We start from the raw sequence: 24,935 nt of genomic DNA on the forward strand, positions 1-24,935 counted from the left end.
CCCTTTCTCAACGCCGAAGACAGAAGGTTGCGTTGCACCCGGACGCATTTTCAGCCCATAAGAAAAGAACCAATAACACCGGCAGTTCATACTGCCCGCATGCCATCTACTGGGTCAGCGGCGCACATCATGCAGATTGCGAGGGTTCTGTTGACCGCCGCATGGCGCTGCCACTGTGACACGTCAAGGAAAGAGAATGATACCCTAGTATTAACTTTGCTACCCACTGAACGGCTACTTTCCTAATTGTAATCTCTCTAAGTATACACATACTAAAAGTATACAATCGTACCGCGCCAATTTGCGTGGAAAGCCACACGTCATACACATTGTTGTGGCTGTAGAAAGAAGGAAAATAAAATGCACGGGCCTGCTACTGGCTCTGTAGCTGAGCCACCTCCGCTGCCTCGTGCGGACAGGAGAGGAAGTAGAGACGAAAAAAAAAAATAGAAAGATGCACGCCGCAGCAGCCGTTGTCCACCACATAAGCGGTGGCAATGACGGCCTACAACAGATAAAAATTCGATGGCTGGCTAGCCCCCACCGCAAGCGGCGTTGACCTACCATAGAACAGCCACCCTTCACCACCTCCCACCCCACATACATAAACGCCGGCTTGCCCGCTAGGTGCATAGGCGTGCCTTGTGTTACCTACGGTGGAAAGCCAGTCCGGCTCGCAGCACAAGAGCTGTGAGTAAAAGTTGCGCCTACAGTTAGTGAAATCTTCATGCAAAATTGATTTATTTAGAAAGTTAAATCATTTGCGATATCGGCAACGTTTAATTTAATTCGTATTGCACGCTATGTTTTATTAACTTTCATTCCACGCTGGACGTCGCGTTTAACGTTGTGACCGTTGTTAGGCCTTTGAGATTTCCGCGCGAAGTCATGAGTGTGTGACGTCGCCACCCAGTTGACTAATCAGGTTCGCGATCAACTACACCGACGCCAGTATTTCTGCTACAAGGGCTCTTTAATACTCTCGCCTTAAAATAAGTCCCAGTTGTCAACACCGTACCAATGCAGTGAAAATGAAGTCATGCACCACATTCTTTCCATTCCTTAATCATCCATTTTTCGCGTTCTGACTGATTTCACTTCAGTAATTACTGAACGGTTAGCAAATTTTGGTTATACGTCACTCTTCAGCACTGTACACATGGGCACATCAGTTTTCAAACGCGTTTACTAAACTGCAAATGGTATTGCGTGTTCTATTTTCCTCCAAATGTTCCACCTGCTCTTTATCTTGGGGGCCTGGTCACAAAGGGGCACATTGAGTGAGTCTGCTTGGTGAAGCATATGGAAGAAAGTTTATGGTAGTGCCTACCGAACAATCTCTTCTGAGGAGGAGCAGCGGAGAATATGAAACAACGTAAAAATTCCCTTAGTCACTCAGAGGGAGAATGGCACCTCTGCGCCCACGCCTACGAATAGCAGTAATTTTCCCTCTCTGCTACCGGGGTACTGTCAGCATTAACCTTAGTAACGAGCATGCATCGTAGATTCCAAGGTGCGGATGAATAACGGACCAGGGCCCGTATTCCGAGTTTGCGTCGTTATCGAAATGTAGCTATCTCACGTGACCTCGAGCCATCTGATTGGTCGAAACGCCGGAACTAGGTGTTGCCACTGCGGAACCGGAAGAGGTAGCAACATCATGTTCCGGCGTTTCCACCAATCAGGTGACCCGAGGTCGGGGAGATAGCGACACTTTCGATAACAACGCAAACTCAGAATACGGGCCCTGCAGGGCTAGCTCACGAGCTCCACACACCTTGCTTGAGGTAGTAGATGACAAGGTTGAGGCGCGCCTCTGGGACAGCCCCGACAAGTGAGGGCAGCACTTGAAGGGCACCCTCGCCTCCACGAAACACCACCTGCAGAGAGGGGGGGGGGGGTATACCCCGGCCGATTGAGGTGCTTCTGGGACGGGATTTGCTCATTTAATGCACAATCGCACTCCATGTGCAGTGAACGTTTAGATGGCAAAGATACGATCTGGTTTGACTTGGTAAATACTACCTGTATTTGCATATATGAAATGGCATATAGGCTCAACGTCCCAAAGCAACACTGGCTATGAGGGGACTAAGTCTAAATCTAAGAGAAGCGATTAAAAGTAAAACAAAAGGTATAACAGTAGCGTATAGTCGTCGCATAATGGTAACTATAAGCTCCTCCATGATGTTTCCTCACTTGCTTTCTGGTACCAACTCAGCATGCCAACAAAGCTCCACAGTTATCATTTATATACACGCCTTCGCATCCAAGCGCTTCCAGTGAATCGGCTTGGTACTAACCAGGTTGTGCTTGATGAGGTCCTGGGCGTAGGTGAACGTCGGCGAAGCCCGCTCTCGTAGGCTTTTCAGCTCCGCCTGCAGGTGGGCCAACGGTTATCGATTGGTTCGCGGAGGATAGTGAGAACGGAGTGGGAGAGCCTGATGTATAATGATGCCCTCTAGGTGTTGCAGCGCCAATTGTTGGCAGTGAAGGACCAAATGTTCAGTACTCTCCTGCTCTCTACCGCAGAGGCAGCAGAGTGCTGCCTGAACCGCTGTAGAAGTGTGAAAACGCTGACAGTAGAGCTAAGCTAGCAGTGCACTGGCACAGGCCACAAAGAGGAGCGCACCCCCATTGTCGTCGTACAAGGCCTCCGGGGATCTTGTGAGTGTGGTGCAGAAGCATGCTTGACGTTTAGCGCATTGCTGCGCGTCACTGATTCGCCTACTCATTCCATATGCTATTCTGCACCACTCGGGACCAGTTTAGCTCGCTTCCCTCATATGCTGGTTGCCTCAGCAAGCCAAACTTGCGGATCAACGTGTTGCGGCTCAAAGTGCGGTACATGTTATGCCGACAGCTTTAAGGAAGATGTATACACTCGGCGTGGCCACGTACTGCCATGCATAGTCCGCAGCCGGCGGTCATATGCAAGCGTACTGCATGCCTGGCGTGCTTCACATGAGGACCTGCTGAGGTAAACTAGGGCCACTCTGCCCACTTCGCGCTGGCCGTGCTCTAACAAAGGCCGTATTTTGGTCGATAAGCAACGCAAAGCGTCTTCCGGAGTCAGGATACAGAGAGGCATAGAAAAGAAGTACCACCCATTACGAGAAGGGTAACAACGTGAACGCTTAGCTGCATTCTCAACTGGGTTACATGAATGGACACTCACACACCGCGCTCTCAGTAGTGATCAGTACCTTACAGACAAGCAGATACCCTGTAAAGAACACCGCCGATGATACCTCAAGCTCCTCAACTGGGACGCCATATTAGATAAGTTGGCCTGGGTTTCCTGGAAATACCAATACAGGATATCCCCCATAGCCCATACGACACTCCCCCCACCCAGACACACCCACCTTAGTTCTAAGGTTAGCCTATCTCCAGGGGTCCACAACAGACTCCTGGAAAGATGGAAGCTCCAGAAGAAATCGTACGTGACTGGCACGATAGTACTTGCGAGCGGGCTAGTTGGCTATACGACACTGACGACCTTTGGCACTGCATGGTTACACACACACACACACACGAGATTAAACCAAGATGTTCACACCGACGATGCCGAAAAAAAGAGCGAATTATCGGTGCGAACATCTTGCTTTAATCTCGTGTGTGTGTGCGTGCGTTTGTGGATAACTAGCAAGCGCCAGAGGTCTTCGGAACTGGCACGAGGCCTTATAAACTGGGCGGTGCCGGGACGCTTACTGCAAAGGTTTACACACCCTCAGAGAGCTGATTCTAGCCTGAGAGCCCAGCACCCGCTCTACCACTCCTCAATCCCCCCCTCCCCCCCCCCCCTTCCTACTTCGATAGTTACCACCATGTATCTGGGGACGCCCTCAGAGTCATATCCAACATCTTCTCCTGGATCAACCCGGGAGACTACACCCTCGTGCACCTGTTACTGCCCCGTGCATCCACCTATCCATCACGTTCACCACATTATTTTTCAATGACCGAAGGAACATCCCTCGCGGGGCTTGACGAACCTGGCCACCTGAAAGGAATGGAAGGCCTCTGAGGACACAGACAAGCGGATAATCGCCACGGATCGGGCCTTTGACATCATGAACCGACATCAGTGTAGTGGCGTCATGCTGGGACGAAGGAGCGTACGTGCTCTAAAAACACATTAGTCACCAATGTTTTTTCCTCTTCCAGCAGTTTTTGGTTTAATTTTAAGGCGATAAAGATGACATTCGTAGTGCAGCGTCGAATAGTGGAAGTCTGTTTTCCTTGACCTCAGTTCGAAACACACAGGCGACTAACAAGTTTTATTTATCTATTGTTTTGTAAAGGTGAATTCAGCTGCCATTTCGCTTTTTGCACATCGGCTCGGGATCTAAGGGTTCGATTCTCATGTCAAAAGTTCTTCCCAAGGTGACAGCTCCTGACGATTCGGCAATTACGTGGGGTTTTGTCACGTCACGCAAACCACTGACAGATCTGACACGAGTGTCGCTATTGCACGAGCCCGGAGGCTGCGGAGACCAATCGGGTTTTGTTCAGAATGCGTGTAGTAGAGCTATTGTACAAAACTGTAGAGGTTTACCTATTCTTGAACAAAGTCTCACGAGCGCTGCCATCGGCCTCAGGCTCGCTTCTGCGTTTGGTAAGTTTTTTGGCAACGGACTAGTCTGGCTTCTCTTTATATTCTGGAAGGCGCACTTTGGCACAAGGACGAATTACAAAAAACAATACAAGACGGTACGTGCGCGATCGTACCGTCTTGTACCGCCTTCGCGCATGTACCGTCTTGTCTTGTTTTTTGTAATTCGTCATTGTACCAAAGTATAGCGCACCTTCCTGAAGATGAAAAACCAACTAACCACCATTACAGTATTACTTTCTCTTTATTGATGGCTCCGCAGTCGGGCTGGAACGGCTGCAGTCTCTGTCTTGAGTGAGGTGGTGTGTATTTACAGAGGTCAAAACAAAGAGCGGCGGAGGTGGAACTTCATAAAGACGACGATGTTAAATGCATAGCGCGACAGTGTTTTGCCATCGAACTTGGTGGAGGCGATGTTTACTGCACAGCACGAGAGTTCAAGATCAAATATTCGCAGCCACATTACGTTGACGTTCGTCATAGGACCATGCAGTCGAGCGTAAGCTCTAAAAATGTGTTTTTGCATGAACCGTAGAGAAGGGGGGAAGGGGGGGGGGGCTCGAGAAGTGTACGTTGTGTACGTTGCTGATAAAGCCATCGTGAAGTCGTTTTATTCGGTTTGTCATCATCACAAACGATGCATATTTCGGATTAATCTCCGCCTATTCTGGCTAATACTCGCCCCACAGAGAATACAAAACACGCAACAAAAATAACTCCCGAATGCCATTCATCTGGGAAATTCCAACGTGACCAAGACAGCGGTTGATCCAGGAGAGCGTTTCTTCGAATTAATATGAGCGACGCAACGTTCAGTAGACCTTACCTCTATGTAAGTGACCTTGAAAAGGCTTTCTAGTGTTTAATCGGCATGCAGGTATCGTTCCGAGAGCAATCTTCTTATTTTGTACCGGTTTCACGTTTGTGGGCTGAGCCTGCCGCATATATATAGGCTTTAAAGCACGACGTGCCGCCTCGACTGCACACATGGAAACGCTACTGGTTTGTCACGTGGCCGATGTACCGTGATGGCGTCGGCTACTACAGCGCAGGTGCATATGATGTCGAGTCAAGCAATCGTTTTTGTGAGTCGTATACGTAGAGGGGCTTTCCACGTAGCTTGGCGTCGTCTCGTTACAACCACGAGATGAGTAAGTTGACTAGGGGAACGAGAAACTGGCTACGTCCATTGGTTTCTGAGGTGATTATGGATAATTCGGACAGCTGCTGCTACTATGCGGATGCTGAGAATTTCGACGTCTATTACCTGAGAATGTAAAAACTGCGGTCTCTTGCCCGCAGGTGTACAAAGGGCGATTAGCGCTTGGTCCTTCGCAAAATGATTAACAGCACTAACTTCGCAAAATAATTAACATAACAATGCCGGCACCTACGATTCCCATAACCGCTTTAAGACACTTGCCACCGATATGAGGCTGCCCAAATAAGAACGAGCGCAGTCACTCGCAAATAATTGACTGGTTTGTGGCCAAGGGTAAGTACACTCTGCAACACATTCCGAGTTTGGCTCAGGTTAGGATTAGGTGGAATAAGTTTGTCTTCGGCAGAGGGTGCAAACTCTATAGGAATAGAATCGCCGAGAGCTAGAGGTTCAGTCTTGAAATACACACCGCGATGGTCTTTGAGTTACTTGAGGTTGCTTGCTTCGCATCACCATCGCATCTATCTTTTCCGTTTTTCATGACCATCATCATTTATCACTTTCTGCGACGAAGAACGCTATACACTCGAGGTGCAGTCAGTGTACGTAATTTTGGGGGAGAAAAAGCACGAGCAAGAATAGCTCATACCACGTGGTGAGGTGTAATACATCGATATCGACTAATTCAACAACGAAACAGTTGTGACAGAAGCGCGCAGAGAGAAAGAGAGAGAGAGAGAGATCATCAAAGTTATGAACCCGCTCGCGATCTCGGCTTTCGCATAGAGAACATTGCTTTGCAAGCATGTATTGTACGCGAAAGGCTGGACACTTCGAGTTCTCACTACCCGCAGTTTGCACCAAATTCTAAGCAAGGCAAGATTTTGTAAGAGTGCAAATTTGTGAAATTTGCCATTTCGTGGCCTCAATCGGGGAGGCTTGTGCGGACAACCGGGCGTTTGTGCGTGGCGTCGTTGGACGCACGGCCGTCGATGCTCGCTCTATTTCTCCTGAAGGGCAAAATTTCGAGCTTGCTTCTGGTCATTTTAGACAAATAACAAAGCCCAAACAATTGCTAACAGATCGCCAGTGCATCCAAGCAACGTGCAGACTTCGTACAGGCTTCGTGACAGTATCCGTGCCGTCACTGAACGGTCTGCCTGGTTCTCATTGCTTTGTCAAAACCCAGTTTCAACTCTGGTTTTCTGCCGTTTGCTTTTTTAAACTACTGATCTGTATATCGAGAAACTGTTTCTTGTACAGCTGAGAGTGGCGTTTACAGAATGCAAACTCCATTATCAGCTGAAAATGTAAAAAAAAAAAGAGCAACATTGGTGTGACGGCTATTTAACCAGCTGAGTTGACTTCCTGCTTTTCCCTCTCTACTTTCTCAAAAAGTCTTTGCTTGCCTCCAACGAACTTAGTGTTCGTGCTTGCTCGCATAGGACCACGCACAGTGCCATGCACAGTGGCAGAAATCGAGCTGACAGCTGCGCGTTTTGTACTCGTGCGCCCTTGGCAAAAACTGTCGCAGACCTCCTGCTTAACAAATACGTAAAGTATGCCTCAGAACTTGAAGACAGGAAGTGAAAGTTTTTAAATAAATCAGACCCAACCATTGATTCTGCACTTGCATACTGCCACTGATTCTTTAAAAAATTACGAACAATATATAAGGGTTTCTTTTTCGAAAATCTGAACACAGTTGCAACAGGGGATCAGGAAGGACAAGGGCCGTCAATGTCCGCTTTGAGTTTCCTGAGGAAAAGCATTTCCAGTTTGCTTATGGTCATTTCAAAGGAGGTTTGATTTTATCATCTTATTTAGGCGAAATGCCTTTATAAGCTCAATATTGTCGACATGATTTCTGCCTCCGCGGAGGGTGTCACACAGTCTCTGCCAAGAAATGAATTGACTGATGAGTAAAAGAATGATTATATGAAGGCTGAAAACGTGTCGATGTGCAAAAAATTGTTGATTTGGAGTAATTAATTAATTGAAGTCAAAAACCTAAATCCGATGTCAAAATATCCAAGGATGTCGATATAGTGTGCAGATGGCGAAACAGCCACGGACGTCGAAATTGCAATATCGTGCAGTAAACGTGGGAAAAAGAGAAAAGGGAGCAAAAAAGGAGAAAATGAAGCAAAGGAATGAAAAAGTGGCAAATATAAATGCCTCGAACAAATATTTGAATTATGCTTTATTACACATAGCTTCTGTGTATGGAATTTTAATACTGTACAACATTAGTTGGGTTTTAGTGGCCCGCGTTTTTTCACCTTCCCGCCGCATTCAAAATTACACTCTCGCAGAGTGCAGGGGCTTGATGGTATCATTTTTAAATGAAGCACTGCAGTTTAATCTCCTTTCCAGCCTGTTATCTGCAGGATAGACAGGGTTTCTAGAGCCGGGTATAACTTAAGAAAAAAACGGAAGATGACCCTTAAAGGTGCCAGTCAATGGCTTCGGCCGTTTCTCATGAAACCGGGGTTAATCTGACCAACCCTTGGTGGTCCCCCTCCATCCACCTGACACACCCTGCGCTGTCACGTTAGATGTCCGAGATAATTATCCATTGCATCATGAGAATCTGTCGGCATCATTGTCTGCGAGGGGTGGGGGGGGGGGAAGGGAACTGTGAGGGGAAAAGCTGATTTCGTCTTCTTTTGTATCCGATTACAGTACAAAGCTTTTACACTGCTCCACGATATAGTATATAACTCATTTCATGATGCCAAAGGATAAAGTTAAAGTGGCAACCATTTTATAAGAAGTAAAAGAGTTGAACGTGCGCGCTCCGCCACGTGTCTGCTAACCCGTCCCTGTGCATCATGAGTTAGCAGCTACAGTCCTAGTCTCTATAGGTTTATTTATCGGCGACTGCGCCAGCGCGTTTGACTCTCTGGAATAGCGCTACGTTAGGCTCCCTGCAGTTATAGGCTGGCTGCGCGCTGCTACGACATTTACATGCAAGAACTTCAATTCCTCCCCTGTATTCCTTGTATATATACAGAATCCAAGATCTATTTGTTGACCAGAGACACCATCGCCTTGCCGCCTCATGGTGGTGTTCTTAAGCATATGCTTCAAAGATGGAAATGGAGCAGGTGAAAGTTGTCAGCCTTCAAAGCTCGTAAGTTTCGCTGTAAGTGACGTTACTATAAAACAGCATACCTCGGCTGCCTTGCCGTTGTAGAGGCGGAAGTGGTTGCACGCCTTCAGGTTGATGGCCGTCGCGCTGTCCGGGAAGTTCTGAAGGTACACGGCCAGGACCTCCTGCGCATCGCCGACAGAGGCACACGCTTGGATCCCGGCTATACCAAAGCCATCCGCCACGATGAGCGCGTGACACACGCTGACACTGAAGGCTATACCTTGTCCCCTACCGCGAAGAAAACGGGGAAGGTCGCCAGCGGGTGTCGAAGTGCTCACTTCGGGGTCATATTGCTTTTTCGCACAACAAACTTAATCTCTTCTAATATTCATGACATTAAGCCTCATTATCTTTAGCCTTGATAGTATAGACTAGCGCTTGTATAGAGGATAGTACGAAGCACAAGGAACGTTTTCGTAAACTTTCAGTGCAGCTAGTGCCGTTAAACTGCGCCTCTCCATTTCGCGTGTCGTGCATGTCACCGAAACACCAGACTGCTAATTTCCGGCTTCCCGGAGTTGGAACGCTACCAGATGAGCAAGTTACACTGTTTGCCGGATGACAAGAACCCATTACTAATTTAATGACAAAGTAACGTTCTGCCACGCATGCAAAACATCCCGTGGCTGTAAAGCGTCCATCCACACAATGACATTCACTGCTGCCGAAGGACGAAATGTGTGACTTTAATTATAGAGTGGCAGGCAAAAAGTTCAGTTTTAAGCAGGAATCTAAAAGCCCTATTTGCTTCTTCATGCGCCCATCATTTCAAAGCATTTCTTCTTTGACAAGCCGGTATCTTTAAGCAAACCGCCAGCAAAGTGCCAGTGAAATTGTTCCCGGACTCTGGCTTGGTTATTCTCGCCTATTTGATTCTGATTCACTGCCTGCGTCTAAAGCCGCATATCAGCGTGACCATGAGAAGTCTCGCCAAAGGCAAAATCATGGCGTACGTGAGGCAGAAGGCTCCGCGGTCAGACCGAAGTTCTTCGCAGGAGGTCGGAAAATACGTGTTCCGATGGTTTGCGACGGTATACGGTCAGTAAAATTAATAGCTGAAGAGGACAGCATCCGGACTAAGTGGTTCTTTAGTAGTGGCGGGACAGTCCACTCAGCCGCCGCCCTAACACACGAGTGGCGTCGGTGGCCATATTTGTTTGCAGGTTGCGAGGCGGTCGCTTGGGTGACCATATCCACTCAGACCGGTCACCAGATGCATTTCTGCACCGCACGAGCCCGTTACTTCCCTTGCACGTGCTTAAGGGGTGGTTCTTACGCGGTGCATTTGACGCATCATTCATTCATTCAATCAATCGATCATTCACTCAATCAGTCAATCAATCAGCGGGTGATCCAACGTTACGAGCTAGTCCAGTGAGGTTGGGTTGGGCATCACGCTAAGGCCAACAGCAACCTGAGCGCCACCAATGGAGAGATTTTCGCTGAATCGTTGTGTAAGGTATTTTAGAAGTGATCGTTTTCTTTACCTGTGACACGTCGTAGTAGTCCAGCTTGTAGTAGCACAGCGCCACGTACACGTTCAGGGCCAGGAAGTCCCTGTAAGAGTGGGGATTAATGGAAGCTGCACTCAGGAAAGGCAGCCATATTAGACAAACCATGTCAATTCAGATGGTCAAATCAAAAGGGGCGATACGCCCCGTGTTTCCCTGCTCTTCTGCAGGCGACCAGACGCAACCGTTCCCCACAAGTACGTATACGATGCATACGAAAGGGAAAATCTATGTTGCACGAAGCCGGCAATTACTTCCTCGGTTTCAATGAAAATAACTTTTTCTTCCTACGCAGTTCCACTTTCAATGAAATATGCACGTGAGACGTGGTCAAGGCTCAAGGGTTGAAGGCAAAAGACAAATCTATTCGGCTCCAGAAGGAGAAACCTGTGTTCCGGCTAATACTTCTCGCTTGTGCGCATTTGTGAATAGTAAAGTAACCAAGATGATCGCTTCTAAGCCATATATTGGGGCTCTTACTGCATTCTTTTCAGAGTGCACGACGACGATCGCAGCCCCATTTTGCTGTCTTCATTATCAGGTGCAGTTTTTTTTTAAGTTCCTTCTGACGATCCAGAGCATTGGCATCTCTGATAGTCTAAGTCGCTTTGGGACATTAAAAACGCCATAACCAACGATCCAGATAATGGCGCGGAGCTTCTTCGGAATATATTCGACGCACACGCTCGAAAAGTGCCGACGTCATGGATAGGTCCCGACGCGTCGCGCCGAATGAAAAATCATGTATCGGACATCTTGAACTGGCATGCGGTACACAGATGTCGCTCTATCATGGGCTTTTTGTTCAAAAAGCAAGAAAAAATTGTCTCACCTTTCTCTCTTCTGCGATGATGATCACAGACCGGGGCAGACTCAGGTGGTTAAGAAGCTCTCATTTTGGCTACTAATTACACTAAAGCAGAAATTGGCATATTGCCGTGAACGATTCAAGTCTTTATTTGTTCTTTTTTTGACAGCCGCCGGATTGTGATAAGGTCGTAACCTTAATTATCACAATAATTCTAGCGCGAGGATCGATTCTGTCTTTTGTTTTTGTTCATGATCTTTGTCGCGAGATGCTGCTTTATTGTTTTTTTTTTTTTTTTTTTTTGTCGCGCAAGATGCGTGTAGAGGAATCTAGAAAATTCCTACTACTCGCGTGTGTTTCTGCAATGTTCCAGATTACGCTAGTCACCGGTTGCAGTTTTATCGCGATCTTTCTCGTAGCCTCTAAACTGAGCGTTGACGCGTGCGACGAGCATTCCTAGTTCGACGACCGACGAGCACGTTGTTGTTATAGCCGCCGCCTATTTTCTTAGTTCTTTTGCGGGCGCAACTCAGCCCAATAAAGAGTTCATTACAGTGCTTCACCTACGTGTCTGTTCATTTGTGGCCTACGGCATTGTCATCACCACGTGGCAATATTAAGAAAACATTTTTGGGAATGAATGAAAAGGGGCCTAGTGCGGTAGTTCCAAAGGACTTCAAATGAATGCGCAAAAGACATGGACGGCTGCACCTGTTGCTGCAGCAAACAGTCACCGGATACATGCTGATGACGCCGGTACGAAACATCGCACGGGAAGTAAACGTGCACCAAGTGCACGTTGCGTGTAGCGTGGTTAGAGCACTCTCGGCGCCCTCTGGTACAAAGGTAGAACGGCGACATAACTTCCAACACTGCGCCCCACTTGCGGCGGTGACACGGTTAATATGGCGATCTTCTGCGCGAAGTCACGCTCGTTCGAATACTGTTGCGACAGCCGCATTTCATCATCCCTGGCCTAAGTGACGTCTACTGCGAGGCAAAAGCCACTCCCATCGGCCTTCAATTCCTCCGTACGTGTGTACAATTGATTCTCTGTCAGCCTCTGGTACGCATGCCTTTTCTAAGAACCTTGGGGTAGTTCATCACAGGATGTTTATGTTCGTGACGAATCCCGGTCAGACATTTTCCAGTATGGGCTCTGCTCATTGGGCGGGACCCATAGAGCCAGATATAACGGCAAGAGCGCTGTGGTTCTGCTGCAGCCCCTGCAAGCACGAGCGACAGCAAACGCTGACTCACCTGTTCTCGAGAAGGATGCGCTTGTAGATGTCGATGGCCTCCTGGTAGTGTGCCCTGCGACCAGATAGGAACGAACCGAGAATTCAAGACCGAATTCTCAACTGTCGAGGCTTCGCAACGTCAGCGCCAGTTTTTACCAGAAAACCAATTATATCAGGGCACCAAATCAGTCACGCGGCACATTTGCGTTATCTACGGTGCGATTCCGATGGGCGCCGTCACCTCTAAAACGACCGTCTGCTTATTTAAAAATACCATTATAACTTTATGCACTAACTAAATTTAGGCCGCTTTTAAATAAGTATCACTCTTCAAACTTGGGAGGCAAACATTACAAGAATAAAGAAATATCCGGAATGAGCTACTGCGCTTCCCTGGTGTTTGTGTGTTTAAAAGAAGTTTCTGGGCTTAGCACTACGAAGAGTCCAGGGGACGAGGGGTGGCTGCTGCAAGCATCCCCATTCCCGCTACCCCCTTGCAGCCTTTCCCTCCCTCCTGTTGCGCGTGGTTTGAAGCAGAAGAATCCGGAGGCCTGTGCTCGATGGAGTGGACCGCACAGATCGATAACGAGGTGACAACATGATGGCTGAAAAGAGTGCCATTTCAGGCGCTCTTCACTTAAGCTTCCAATTCGCGGCCGTGTGTTGTCTTGAAAATTGTGATTAAGAGTTTTGAAGGAGCAGAGAATCCAAATGTTGGTTGGATCTCCCCTTCTATTAATGATACGTGAGATATGAATAACCACGTGATTTCCGCCTATGAGCTGTAAATAATTTAAAATTCGATTTTCTCATCAGTTTCGGTTTGGACGGTCGAGCTATGGCTTTGGCGTCAAAGGTTAGTCTAGGTCACGTGAGAATGCGATATTCCTTTTTTCTATACAGGCTGGCTTTAGCTTTGTACTGAATTAAAACGTCCGCGGAGCGATTATGCCCCAGTTGTTGCATCCCCCATGCGACCTACTCCATTTTGACGTCACAGCCATCGATCGGCTGCTGAAACCGATACAGGTGAGCAAAGAAATTAAATTACAAATTATCAAATTATTTAGCGCTCGCAGGCACATAGCCCATGCGGATTCATATATAATATTAACTTACGCATAATTTCAAAGAAAACACATGACCAAGGTTATCTTTATACTTTAAAGCTAAAGGATCTCGTATACAGTGCATGCAACCGATAATGGTTCCCCTTTACAAGGCTGCCATTCGTGCTCGAGAGGCTATAACCTTAAAAGTATCTGCAACAAGGCGCTAGATATAACATAAGGTTGTAAGCTACAATTCAGTAGTTTTCTCGGGATATAGCTGAAAAATCGCACTAAAACTTCTCTTGGAGGCCGCACACCATCAAAATAACGAAAAACATTGTGGCGCTCAGCTGAGTGTTTGCGGCAATACCTGTTGCGCTAGTCTGCGCCAAAGTATTACCCCACAGGGACCACATAGATATGCAAGACAACGTCAGTGCTGGCCTGTCGCGCCACGGTACCCTGAATTGAGCGGCACAATGGCAAAACAACTGTCTAGTATTTATTGTCTGCGGAGGGATGGGCTCAAAAGGATGGCTAGTGACATCCCCATTTGAATCGGGTCGTGTCGAACTACACATTGGCCGTAAAATTAAAATGGCTGTTTTTATCTAATAATGATAAAGTATTGTATGGCATATCGAGAACGGAGTTGCCGGAAAAAGTGGCTTCCGGAAACCCGGTGGCGTCACCATCACTCATTAGAGAGTCAATACGTAACCGTTAATTATAATGAGCGCTGATGGAATGGTAAATGGCGTTACTAAATAATGATGAGGGTCATTACTGGCAACGATAGAGGCTTTCAGTGTGAAGACCTAAGTGTAAAAGGCCTTTAGAGTCTTTAAAAGCCATAAACGAGAAACCAAACTAGCAGGGGAGAGGAAGTAACCGGAATTAGAATGAATCAGCAAAAATGTGCCAAAGAAGCAATTACGAATAGATTAAGAATCACTCAGCAACAAAAAATGAATAGAAGCGATTACAAATAGATAACCCATATAAATAGAATCACAACAGACAGGAGACTGCGTAGAGTGGAAAGAAAGCCGTAACAATCCAGCCATTCGTTCGTGCTTTTCTGTACGTTGAGTCTTCTTTGCGCCTCGCCTAACAGTGGTGTTCCATATATGTGCGCACCACGTCATCACCACGTGCGCTGCCTCTTTCGAGGGGCAACAGGGCAACGCCTTGACACAGCACGCACCACCTCCGGTATGTTTCGACACCGGAACGTTGGCATCATCATCAGTGGCATCAAACGCCAGCACTGATTGTCTCCTTTGCGGTTCAGAAGAAACACTGCAGTATGTAGTGATGGGCTGCAGTGCAATTCAAACTCAGGCCAACACGGATTCACTATCGGCCGAATTTGGCTTTGAAGAGACTCGAGACGGAAATAAAAGCGCGGCGCTGGAAGTGACGATGCGTCGTCTTGGACGTTGATGACGTGAGACTTAGTTGCGGACATTTCATCCCGGCGGACCTCAAGTGACTCTGAGTGTCTGAAGCTATGCGGACAATTACTATTATTTTTTTTTTTTTTGCTTTACCTTGCGGTTCACGTGCGGTCTCCTCGTTTAAAATCGTAGGCAGTATCACCATCACGATTTAAAAGCTCTGATTTCGCCAACACACTTCATTAAAAAGAAACAAAAACGCAGCCACCGGATTGCTTAGTGCCGCCAGTGGTTACCAGCGAAACGTTCCAGCTATACCTCTAGCTATGCTGTGCGCTTCTCTCTTTTCCGCGGATGTTTTTCTGAAACTACATATTTTATTTATTACTTATCTTTTTATTTATTAACTTTTTTTTTTTTTTTTTTGCGCTGTCTGCACTCATGAATTGCCAACTCGCCCAAGCGCCTGTTATAGTCGGATTTACACTCCTGTTAAGGAACTGCAAACGAAAGCCAAAGACGAACCCCTAGACGCAGAAAACACATATTATGCCTAAGCAACCGTCAATGCGAGGCTCGCCGATCCGGTTACATATCGCACCATGCCCGATCCAAAATTCTACATTCTTATGCGCACATCAAAAAGTACAAAAAACAAACTTGTGCACTTATTACATGTGAAGGGCAGTGTCGAAAAAAAAAAAACGCCACCGCTGCCCATAAACGGAGATTTAAAGTTCGCAACCTGCATGGTATGCTGCCTTCGATATTGCGTCAGCGAGGGAACAGTGCGCTTCAAAATGCTCTGGTACTCTCTGGAACAGTGACGGATGTGAGTAGCGAGGCACAGCACACACCTACATGCATAAGTGGTAGAGCGCGTTAACGACAGAATTGAAGAACGACCGCTCACGAACACGTATTCAACGTAAGGCATCTGCGCGACCCGCAGTCCCCTGGCCGCGCGCACCCGACAGATGTCGCCTGGTATCGAGAGTAAGTAGAGTAAAAGCGCATAGTAGCAAACGTTTATTTGGGGCCTGCAGTATAACGCGCGCTCCAGACGGGCCCTACGTCGTCCTTTGGGCACTGGCCGCGCGGCCTGGGTCCCCTCTCGCCGTTGCCGGCTCATTGGTTCCCTGCCGGGCCAGCGCCTTGATGACCTGCTGGACGGCCCAGAGTTGTTCCTCTTGATTGTCACTCCCTGCGGCTGCCTCTAGTCGCGGCGGGATTAGCTTCTTCCTGGTACTTGTTGCAATTCCACAGAATGTGTGCGAAGCCGGCCGTCTCCGTTCGGCAGACTTTGCATTTGTCTGTCGGGTGCGTCTCGGGATACATTCTGTGCATCAGCGACGGGCTGGGGAGTGAACCCGTCTGTAGCTGCCTGAATAAAACGGCTTGCTCTCGACTGAGCCCCGAGCAAGGGGGTGGAAGAGTTCTGCGAGCTAGGCGGAACGCCTTGGTTATTTCGTTGTAGTCGGTTATTCGGTCCTTGGTTATACCTTGGCGCTGAACCACAGCGGCCAGTCGACCGAGGCGGGGTCCGTTAGCGCGCGCGCCTCGGCGTGTGCTGTCTCGTTGTGGTTGGCGTTGCGGTCTGACGCCTCGCCCGCGTGCGCCGGGAACCACTTGATTCTCACTTGTTTGCTGCCATCGTCGTTCTTTGTAGAACAAATGGTCCGTAGAGAATAGGAGAGCGAAATTGCTACTCAGCGGCGCAGAAGGACGGAGAAGCTTAACTCATCGGATCCGGATCACAGTGCGTGCATCCCAAGCCGAAACGCAGAGCCAATTTGCTTTGACTCGCTAGTGGCGTCACCGACATCAGCGTCAGCGGCATCAATCAGTAGCTGCTCGAGATCGCTGATCGGGAGGTCGCGGGAGGCGACCTCCCGATCCACAAAGCTGCCTTTATGACAAGAACTGTTAGTGGAGGTTTCCGAACGTCTGAAGCTAGCGCTCTTCCACTTTTCTGGATTTTATATCGCTGTGAGCTATTTGTGATCTCGACATCCTTCGGGATGGCGGGCGCACGACCCCTGCGCCCACCCGCCACCATCGAACAGGCTACAGCGTACTCGACGGGTCACCTTGACGTCGCGGACGTGGAGCTTCCAGACTCGGCAGATGACTCCACCGTGACAGAGATGGATTCCGACAACAGCTACACGCCTGTCCAGTCGCGCCGCCTGAAAAGAAAGCTGCGCCGAACATCAGTAATGAGTGAGACATCAAAGAAGAACGCTGAAAAGCAAGGGATCTTCTCCGTGGCCTTCGTACCAACAACGGCAACGGCGAATCTGAATGTGATAAACAGACAGCACCTGACGCAGTTTTTCGACCAGCTGGTTCCCGGTGAAGTTGACGAAGTCAGAATTAATCCCTGGAAGAATGTCCTGACCGTGGATGTCAAATCCCAGGCAACAGTGGACAAGCTGAAAGGAATTGGTGCGCTAGGCAACATGCCGGTCCGTTCCTTCCTTGCACATGGGAAAAAGACTACTGCAGGTGTAATCAGCGACGTTGACCCCGAGATAAGTGAAAGCGATCTCTGCACGCTGATCAAATCTACGGCGCGCATTGTGGATGTTCATCGATTCGGCCGCTCAAAGTGCGTTAAATTAGTCTTTGAAACTGAATCCCTCCCATCCCACGTTAAAGTGGGCTATGTGAGGCACCCAGTTCGGATGTATGTTCCAAGACCTGTTCAGTGCCACAAATGCCACAAGATCGGACATGTGAGCGCCGTTTGTCGAAACGAGGTATCCTGCCGTCGATGCGGCGGTACGCATCCTCATGACGCATGCGAGACGGAGACTGTCAGGTGTTCTAACTGCTCGGGTGCCCATGAATCGACGGCTAAGGACTGTCCTAAAATTCGGGATGAAAAACGTATACTAAAAAAGATGGTGAGAGATAACTCGACTCATCAAGAAGCGGCCGCGTCTATTCGTCGTCGCAAGCACCGTTCCCGACGCCGACACAAGGAATCGGAAGGCAAGCCTAGCCTGGATAAGTCAACTTCAGAGTTAACGTCAGCTCAGGTGCCACAACAGATTGAGTCTAATCCCGCTAAGAGTACTCTTGCTGTAATGTCGCAGACAGTGTCACATGCCAAGGATCAGACAGAGGCTGTTGTATTACCTACCGCCTCTGATGCTGAGTGGCCAGCTCTACCATCAATGGCCAACGCCAGGCCTAATCCCAGTTTGGTTGCCACACGTACTGAAAATTCCGACATCCCCGACAGCCAGCAGGTAAAAGAAATGCTGAAACAGCTGGTTCGTTCAATGCGGGTGCTGCTCTCCAGCATCAACACGCAAACAGCAAAGTTTGCTGTTCAGTTTTTGGACGCATTTGAGCCGCTCTTGGCGGCATTGCAATAATTCACAATGGCGCAACAAACTAACCCCACCTCTGTGACGATGCACTTGCGCCGCAGTGTTGTGATGCAATGGAATGCCCGAGGCCTGCGTGGTCGGCTGAGTGACTTCCGACAGCGGGTACAGAAGTACCGCTTTCCTGTGATTGTGATCTGTGAGCCCAACATGCCGGCTGCTTTCCGCCTTTCTGGATATGTTCTGCTATGGTCTAGAGAAGCAAACGAAACAAGCAAAGTGCTGGTATGTGTACGCCAAGACATTGCGCACGTCCGCCATGCTCTGCAGCCCCACAACACGAACCACTACATTTGTTTGACGTTAACCCTGAAAGGACGAGTATGTTCTGTAATTGGCGCTTATATTCCACCGAGGGATGGCTTGGACAAATCATATCTATTTTCAACAATCCAGTGTTGTGCAGCTCCTCGTATTATTGTGGGGGACTTTAATGCTCACCACCCTCAGTGGGGTAGTGCAATAATGAGCAATAGAGGAAGAGACCTGGCAGACTTTATGCATACGCAAGATCTCGTCAATATAAACGACGGCTCACCGACGTTTCTACGCGGAACAACCTACAGCAGCTGCTTGGATGTGGCGTTTGTTTCCAGAAACCTCCATCCCTCCGTTTCTTGGTGTAGTGATGTGGAAACACATGGGAGTGATCATATACCAACGTACATATGCATCAAGTGGTTTGCACCTGCCACTTCACCTCGTGTGCAATACACAGACTGGCCCGCCTTTAGGGCAGCGGTGGAGACTTCCAGCGTGGACCTCCAGTCACCATCTCAAATAGAGGGACTCATTACTTCCTCTCTCAGTGAGAACACTCGCTATGTTAGTGTGCCGGTGTCAGTGTCCAGCATCGACGTGGAATTCGAGCGGCTTCGCGCGATCCGTCGGCGGGCTGAAAGGAAGTACAGAAGAACGAAATCCGCGCAAGATCTCGCACTTTCTCGCCGAGCTAAACGTCAAGTTTTGCGTCACCTGGAGAGGTTAGGACGACAACGTTGGAGACAGTTCTGCTCATCACTGGATCCCCGTAAGCCCCTGTCGCGTATCTGGCATGTTGCGAGAAGCTTGCGCACACCTCCGCGAGAAAGGCACCCTTTTCGTGCCCTGGCCCTTTACCAACGCCGCAATGAAGTTGACGTAGCTGAAGATTTTTGTAAAATGGTTGTGGGCACAAACCAGGCACAGTTACCAATTTCAGAGGTTTTTGCACCACCTTCGCCGAATGATCAATACGACGTGCCCTTTACAATAGCTGAATTAGACGCCGCTCTTGCTTCTTGTCGGCATTCATCTGCACCTGGTCCTGACGGGATTACTTATTCAACCTTATCGAACCTAGGCAAGGATGGTGGAACTGCACTACTTAATTATTTCAATGATATATGGGCTTCTAGTACTGTTCCTGAACACTGGAAAATTAGCCGCCTGGTTGCTCTTTTAAAGCCTGGAAAGCCTCCTCTCGAACTTACCTCATACCGGCCAGTTGCCCTAGCAAGCTGTGTTGGAAAAGTTATGGAGCGCATGGTGCTGGCAAGACTTGAGTGGTATCTAGAGAGTAATGATCTTTATCCTAATATGATGACTGGATTTCGCCGCGGACGCTCTTCCATTGACAGCGTCATCGACCTTGTGGCGACAGTAGAACACGAAAAGCGTCACCGTCGACTAGTAGCTGCTGCATTTTTAGATATAAAGGGAGCTTACGACAACGTCCTCCATGAAGCTATTCTTGATGGACTTGACGACGTGGGAGTTGGTGGCCGGCTGTACTTGTGGATTGTAAGCTATCTCAGCGGCCGTTCTGTTTACATGACTACGCCTGAAGGAGATACTACCCACTTTCAGGTCGGTCGTGGAGTTCCACAGGGAGGAGTTCTCAGCCCAACTTTATTTAACGTTGCGCTAATTGGCCTGGTGAGTGAACTGCCAACATCCACATAAGTGCATATGCTGACGACATCTGCATCTGGGCCTCTGGTTCGACGCGCCCACAACTACGTGCGAGACTGCAACGAGCTGTGTCATTAACATCGATGTACTTACGGCGTCAAGGTTTATTTTTAGCGGCAGAAAAGTGTGCAGTGATCGCGTTTACGGGAAAATGTGTCAGCCGCTACCCGATTACCCTTCATGGAGTCGTAATACCATACGTCTCCAGGCACAGATTCTTGGGAGTAATTATTGACCACCGACTATCCTGGTCGAAACATATTGCTATGGTGAAGAAGAGGCTAATTAATTTTTGCCATGTACTTCGTTACATAGCTGGCATCAAATGGGGTCCAACTGAGCGCTCCTTAATACGCCTTTACGAGGCTCTGTTTGTTGGCTACATCCGGTACAGTCTCCCAGTACTCTCTAGTATGAGCATTTCCTGCTTGCGGACTTTAGAGAGCGTGCAAGCGCAGGCACTGAAAATATGCCTTGGACTGCCCAGATGCACCTCTAACAAAGGCACAATTGAAGAGGCACACGCTCGCCCAATGTCCATATACTTGTCACACGAACCACTTCGTGTATATTTACGAGCACTTACAAGACACCGTTTTCACCCACTAAGCAAGATTCTGGATGAGAGGCCGGACTGCAGTTTTACAACTGCACTCCGCTGCCATCAGTCGCAAGTACCGACAGGATATGCCCTCCCATATCATCCCACCCAACCACCATGGACGATGGATAAACCTTTTGTGCACCTTCGTGTTCCCGGAATACTAAAGAAATCAATGGTACCAATTAGTGGACTCAAACAACTTACTCTGGCACACATCTGGTCAGAATATCCCAGTTATATTCACATATACACTGATGGATCTGTGTCAGCACAGGCATCCGCTGCAGCTGTGGTCATACCAGCTCGGAAAACGACTCTGCATTTCCTTTTGGGACACACCTCTACATCAACCGCTGCCGAACTTGTAGCCATTCGAGAATCTATTCGCTATATATGTGGGGAACCACCTCAAAAATGGTGTATATTCACGGACTCGAAGACTGCATTACAAATTTTGGAAAACTTCTTACGCCACACTGCCTATCAGTCCCTGGCACTAAACATTATCGATCTCATCACATCTGCCCAGCTGCAAGGCCACACGATAATGTTTCAATGGATTCCTGCCCACTGCGGCCTCCATGGGAATGAGCAGGCCGATGTTGAAGCGAAAAGCGCACTCATCAATGGCTTCCAAACAGCTGTGCCTTTTTCAAGAGCGGATACGACGTGTCTTCTAAAGAGTTATATGAATATTGCTACAGCAGCTTACTGGGCTCAACCAGACGCCCGACACATCCGTCTAAGAAGGCTTGATCGAACATTTAAATTTTATGTTCCGCGTGATATTCCGCGTCATCACACATGCTTGATACATCGACTTCGTTTAAACGTGGCTTTCACGCGCAAATACTTACATTTAATTGGACAGCTGGACTCACCGGAATGTTTAACTTGTGGCATCCCAGAGACTGTGGACCATGTATTATTGGTGTGCCCAGAGTATGCGAACGAAAGAAATGTGCTAGCTGCTTCCTTGAAGCGTTTAGACAAGAGGCCTCTGTCGGAGGAACTGCTGCTGGGCGCTTGGCAGGACAAGGGGAAGGGCGTCCAGGCAGTGCGCGCTCTTTGCCGTTATTTGAGCGCCAGCGGACTTGATTCACGTTTGTAAAGCAAGCTGCTGTGTCTGTATATATATTTCATATGCCTTCTCCCACATCGTCACCCATCATGACCTTCTTTCTTCTCTCCTTCCCCTTCCCCAGTGCAGAGTAGCAGGCCAGATTTGAATTATTCAGGCCAACCTCTCTGCCTTTTCCTTTCAATAAATCCATCTATCTAAGAACTGTTAGCGGAGTGTTTTTTGAAAGAATATTAATCTGGTGAAAAATTTAAAAAAGTTGTCTGTAATTGTACATACGTGTCTTGCTCGAAATCTTTGCTTCAATCTATCGAAAAAGGTGAAACAGCTGATGAGGTCCGCTAAAATTTCGCATTAGGAAGTAACGTAATCGTGGGCAATTTTTTTTTCATCACAATGTTCCATACTATGGTTCCAGCGAATTTCTTGTCATCGATCGAGGGGCGGCGTCCATGCCCTTATCCTGCAACAGATCATGCACGATACAGCAGTCATTGTTGCGCTACAGCTTATCACCCTCATGCGAATGGGTTGACCGAGTGCTTAAACGAGAGACTTGCAGTTATGCCATCTATGTACCTGCTAAAGCGTCACTGGAAAAGAGCAGTGGCTAAAGTGTTCATCACGGAGGTGTACCTGAGGCAGTGGATGGAGGCGAGCGATAGCTGGTCCTCGAGGATGTCCTGCAGGCTCTGGTGGAGCGCCATGAGCCGCTTCTCGTCGCCCGCCTTATGGGCCAGGTGGAAGAGCAGCCTGCTCTGTAACTGGTTCTTGGGACCCTTCAGCACCGATGCCTCGGCCTCGCTGTACATGCCCAGGTGGAACTGACAGCATGCCAGGTAGCTCCACACGTCCTATTTAAAGGGACACTTTAGCTTATTCACAACGTCAGCCCCAGTAAAGGAGGGGCTCGTGCAGGAGCGGGATTGCAAATATCGATACAGAAACTAAATTCTATACAAATAGAGTCCGTCACGTTCTGTGCATGCTAATTAAAAATTTGGTATTTTATTCTGAACTGTTAAAGGTGCTCGGCGCAGCACGGTAAAGAACTCGTTTTCAATGAAATCGGTGCCTTTACATAACCTGAGTAAGTCTCGATCGAAACGGCATTACAGCCCGCTTGTGAAAGTAGTATGCGGTGATGTAAACGCAGTACTTTCCAGTTTATTTTCGCTGATCCACTACCACATAGTTTCGGACTCGGCGTCGAAAGTAGGTGATTCAGTGGCGACGAAAAACCTTTGCAGGTTAAAATACCTTCTTTTTGCCAGGAAAAAGTTCTTATAGCCACAAAAGGTAACGGCGCAAATTTTTTTACAAATAATATTATAATTTTATGTAATGTCTATTTCAGCTCTATTGAAGGTGCAGCTGTCAACGCCCCAGGAATGCCTACCAAGGGCGGTGGCATGCTTTTGTCTGCCAGTAGGTCCTGGTAGATGCGCATGGCCTGCCGGTACTGGCCTAGGTGGAAGGCGCAGTAGGCCGTCCACAGGGCTGCCTCTAGCTGCGACGAAGTGGAGGCGGACCCCGACGGTGCCCCTCCCGTGAACTCGAGCAGCGCCATGGCACCCGTGAAGTCACGCTTCTCCAGGAACTCCTCAAGAGTGGGCAGCCGTCCTTCGGCAGCCAATGGTGCTTGCGAAGAGGCGCCGCGGTCGTCCAGGCCGGCGGCCGATGTGGACACCGCTGGCTTGGTACGGGACAGCAGCTGCATACAGCAATAATAATAACAATAATAATAGTGTGATCGAATCCCCCGAGGCCCATCTTGCCCCAATGGGACTTCGCTGCTCTTCTAGAAAATCCGAGCTACTCATCTACCACCCCCCAAGACCAGGCCGCCCGTCCAACGACTGGCGCCGACACCACACACCATGCATAGAGTTACACGACAGGGATGGAAATCGCATACCCACGGTCGATAAAATACGAATTCTAGGACTAATCATCCAAAGCAACGGGTCCAACTGGGCGATGCTTGACAGCATCACGATCAAGATTGCAAACGCGATCCGGATGTTTCGGCGCATCATGAATAGGCACAGGGGACTGAGCGAGGACAACGCTATTCAAATGGTCTATGCTTTTGTACTCTGTCACATCACATACGTGGCTGCAATGCTCAACTGGAAAAAGGAACATCAGAGAAGGCTTGAAGTACACATACGCCGAGCTTTCAAGACAGCGTTGGGGCTCCCCGATAATGCCTCCCCTGAACTACTCTTACAGCTAGGAGTGCACAATACCCTTGCCGAAATCATCGAGGCACAGCACACGGCACAGATTGCACGCCTATCAAGCACCAAAGCGGGCAGAGAGATTCTCGTTAAGCTCGGCCTGAACACCATAGTAGAAAAGGACAACGTCCTGCAGTTACCTAAAGTCGTGCGAGAAGCGATCAAAGTGTCCCCCTTCCCAAGAAACGTACACCCGATCCACAATCAAGGAAGAAGGCTCGCCCGCGCCAAAGCCCTCGCTGCGGACGCGGCACAGTTCCCCGACCAGACAGCTTTCGTGAATGCAGCGTACATACCGGGAAAGCATGCCTACTCGGTAGCAGTAGTCGACGGACACGGGCGTACGCGCAACTCACTCACACTTTACACCAAGAAGCCAGAGGTAGCTGAACAAGCAGCGATAGCACTAGCTCTAAAAGACTCGGACTTCACAACTGTATACAGCGACTCTAGAGCAGCCACTCGAGCTTTCGCCAAGGGCGGGATAGACAAGACGACGCTACGGATCTTAGGCGGAAGTAACATCACCGATCACTCCATCGTATGGTTCCCGGCACACATGGGCAGCTTAGGGGGCGGCCTGCGGAATCTCAATGAGATCGCACACGAGGCGGCGCGAGGACTCATCGACCGCGTCCCTCCGGTTTCCCCTGCTACTCCACATATCGAGTACAGAGATCAATTATTCACGTACAACGAGCTCACTA

At 48.7% G+C, this 24,935-nt stretch overlaps 1 protein-coding gene across 1 annotated transcript in view; it reads right to left on the bottom strand.

The window, feature by feature from the left end:
* Ttc26 (tetratricopeptide repeat domain 26) overlaps positions 1-23,705 on the bottom strand; it is an 81,045-nt gene extending 57,340 nt beyond the window's left edge. The window contains exons 1-7 of the mRNA XM_084605059.1: positions 23,385-23,705; positions 22,622-22,839; positions 12,517-12,570; positions 10,425-10,494; positions 8,958-9,059; positions 2,304-2,378; positions 1,778-1,880 (exon numbers count right to left, since the gene is read on the bottom strand). Coding sequence (XP_084461185.1) covers positions 1,778-1,880; positions 2,304-2,378; positions 8,958-9,059; positions 10,425-10,494; positions 12,517-12,570; positions 22,622-22,839; positions 23,385-23,705 — 943 coding nt within the window. The remainder of the gene's footprint in view (positions 1-1,777; positions 1,881-2,303; positions 2,379-8,957; positions 9,060-10,424; positions 10,495-12,516; positions 12,571-22,621; positions 22,840-23,384) is intronic.
* Between the last annotated feature and the right edge of the window lie 1,230 nt (positions 23,706-24,935).

The sequence above is a fragment of the Amblyomma maculatum genome, chromosome 5, assembly GCF_055883805.1.
Source record: "Amblyomma maculatum isolate TAMU_Amacu chromosome 5, ASM5588380v1, whole genome shotgun sequence".
NCBI lineage: Eukaryota > Metazoa > Arthropoda > Arachnida > Ixodida > Ixodidae > Amblyomma > Amblyomma maculatum.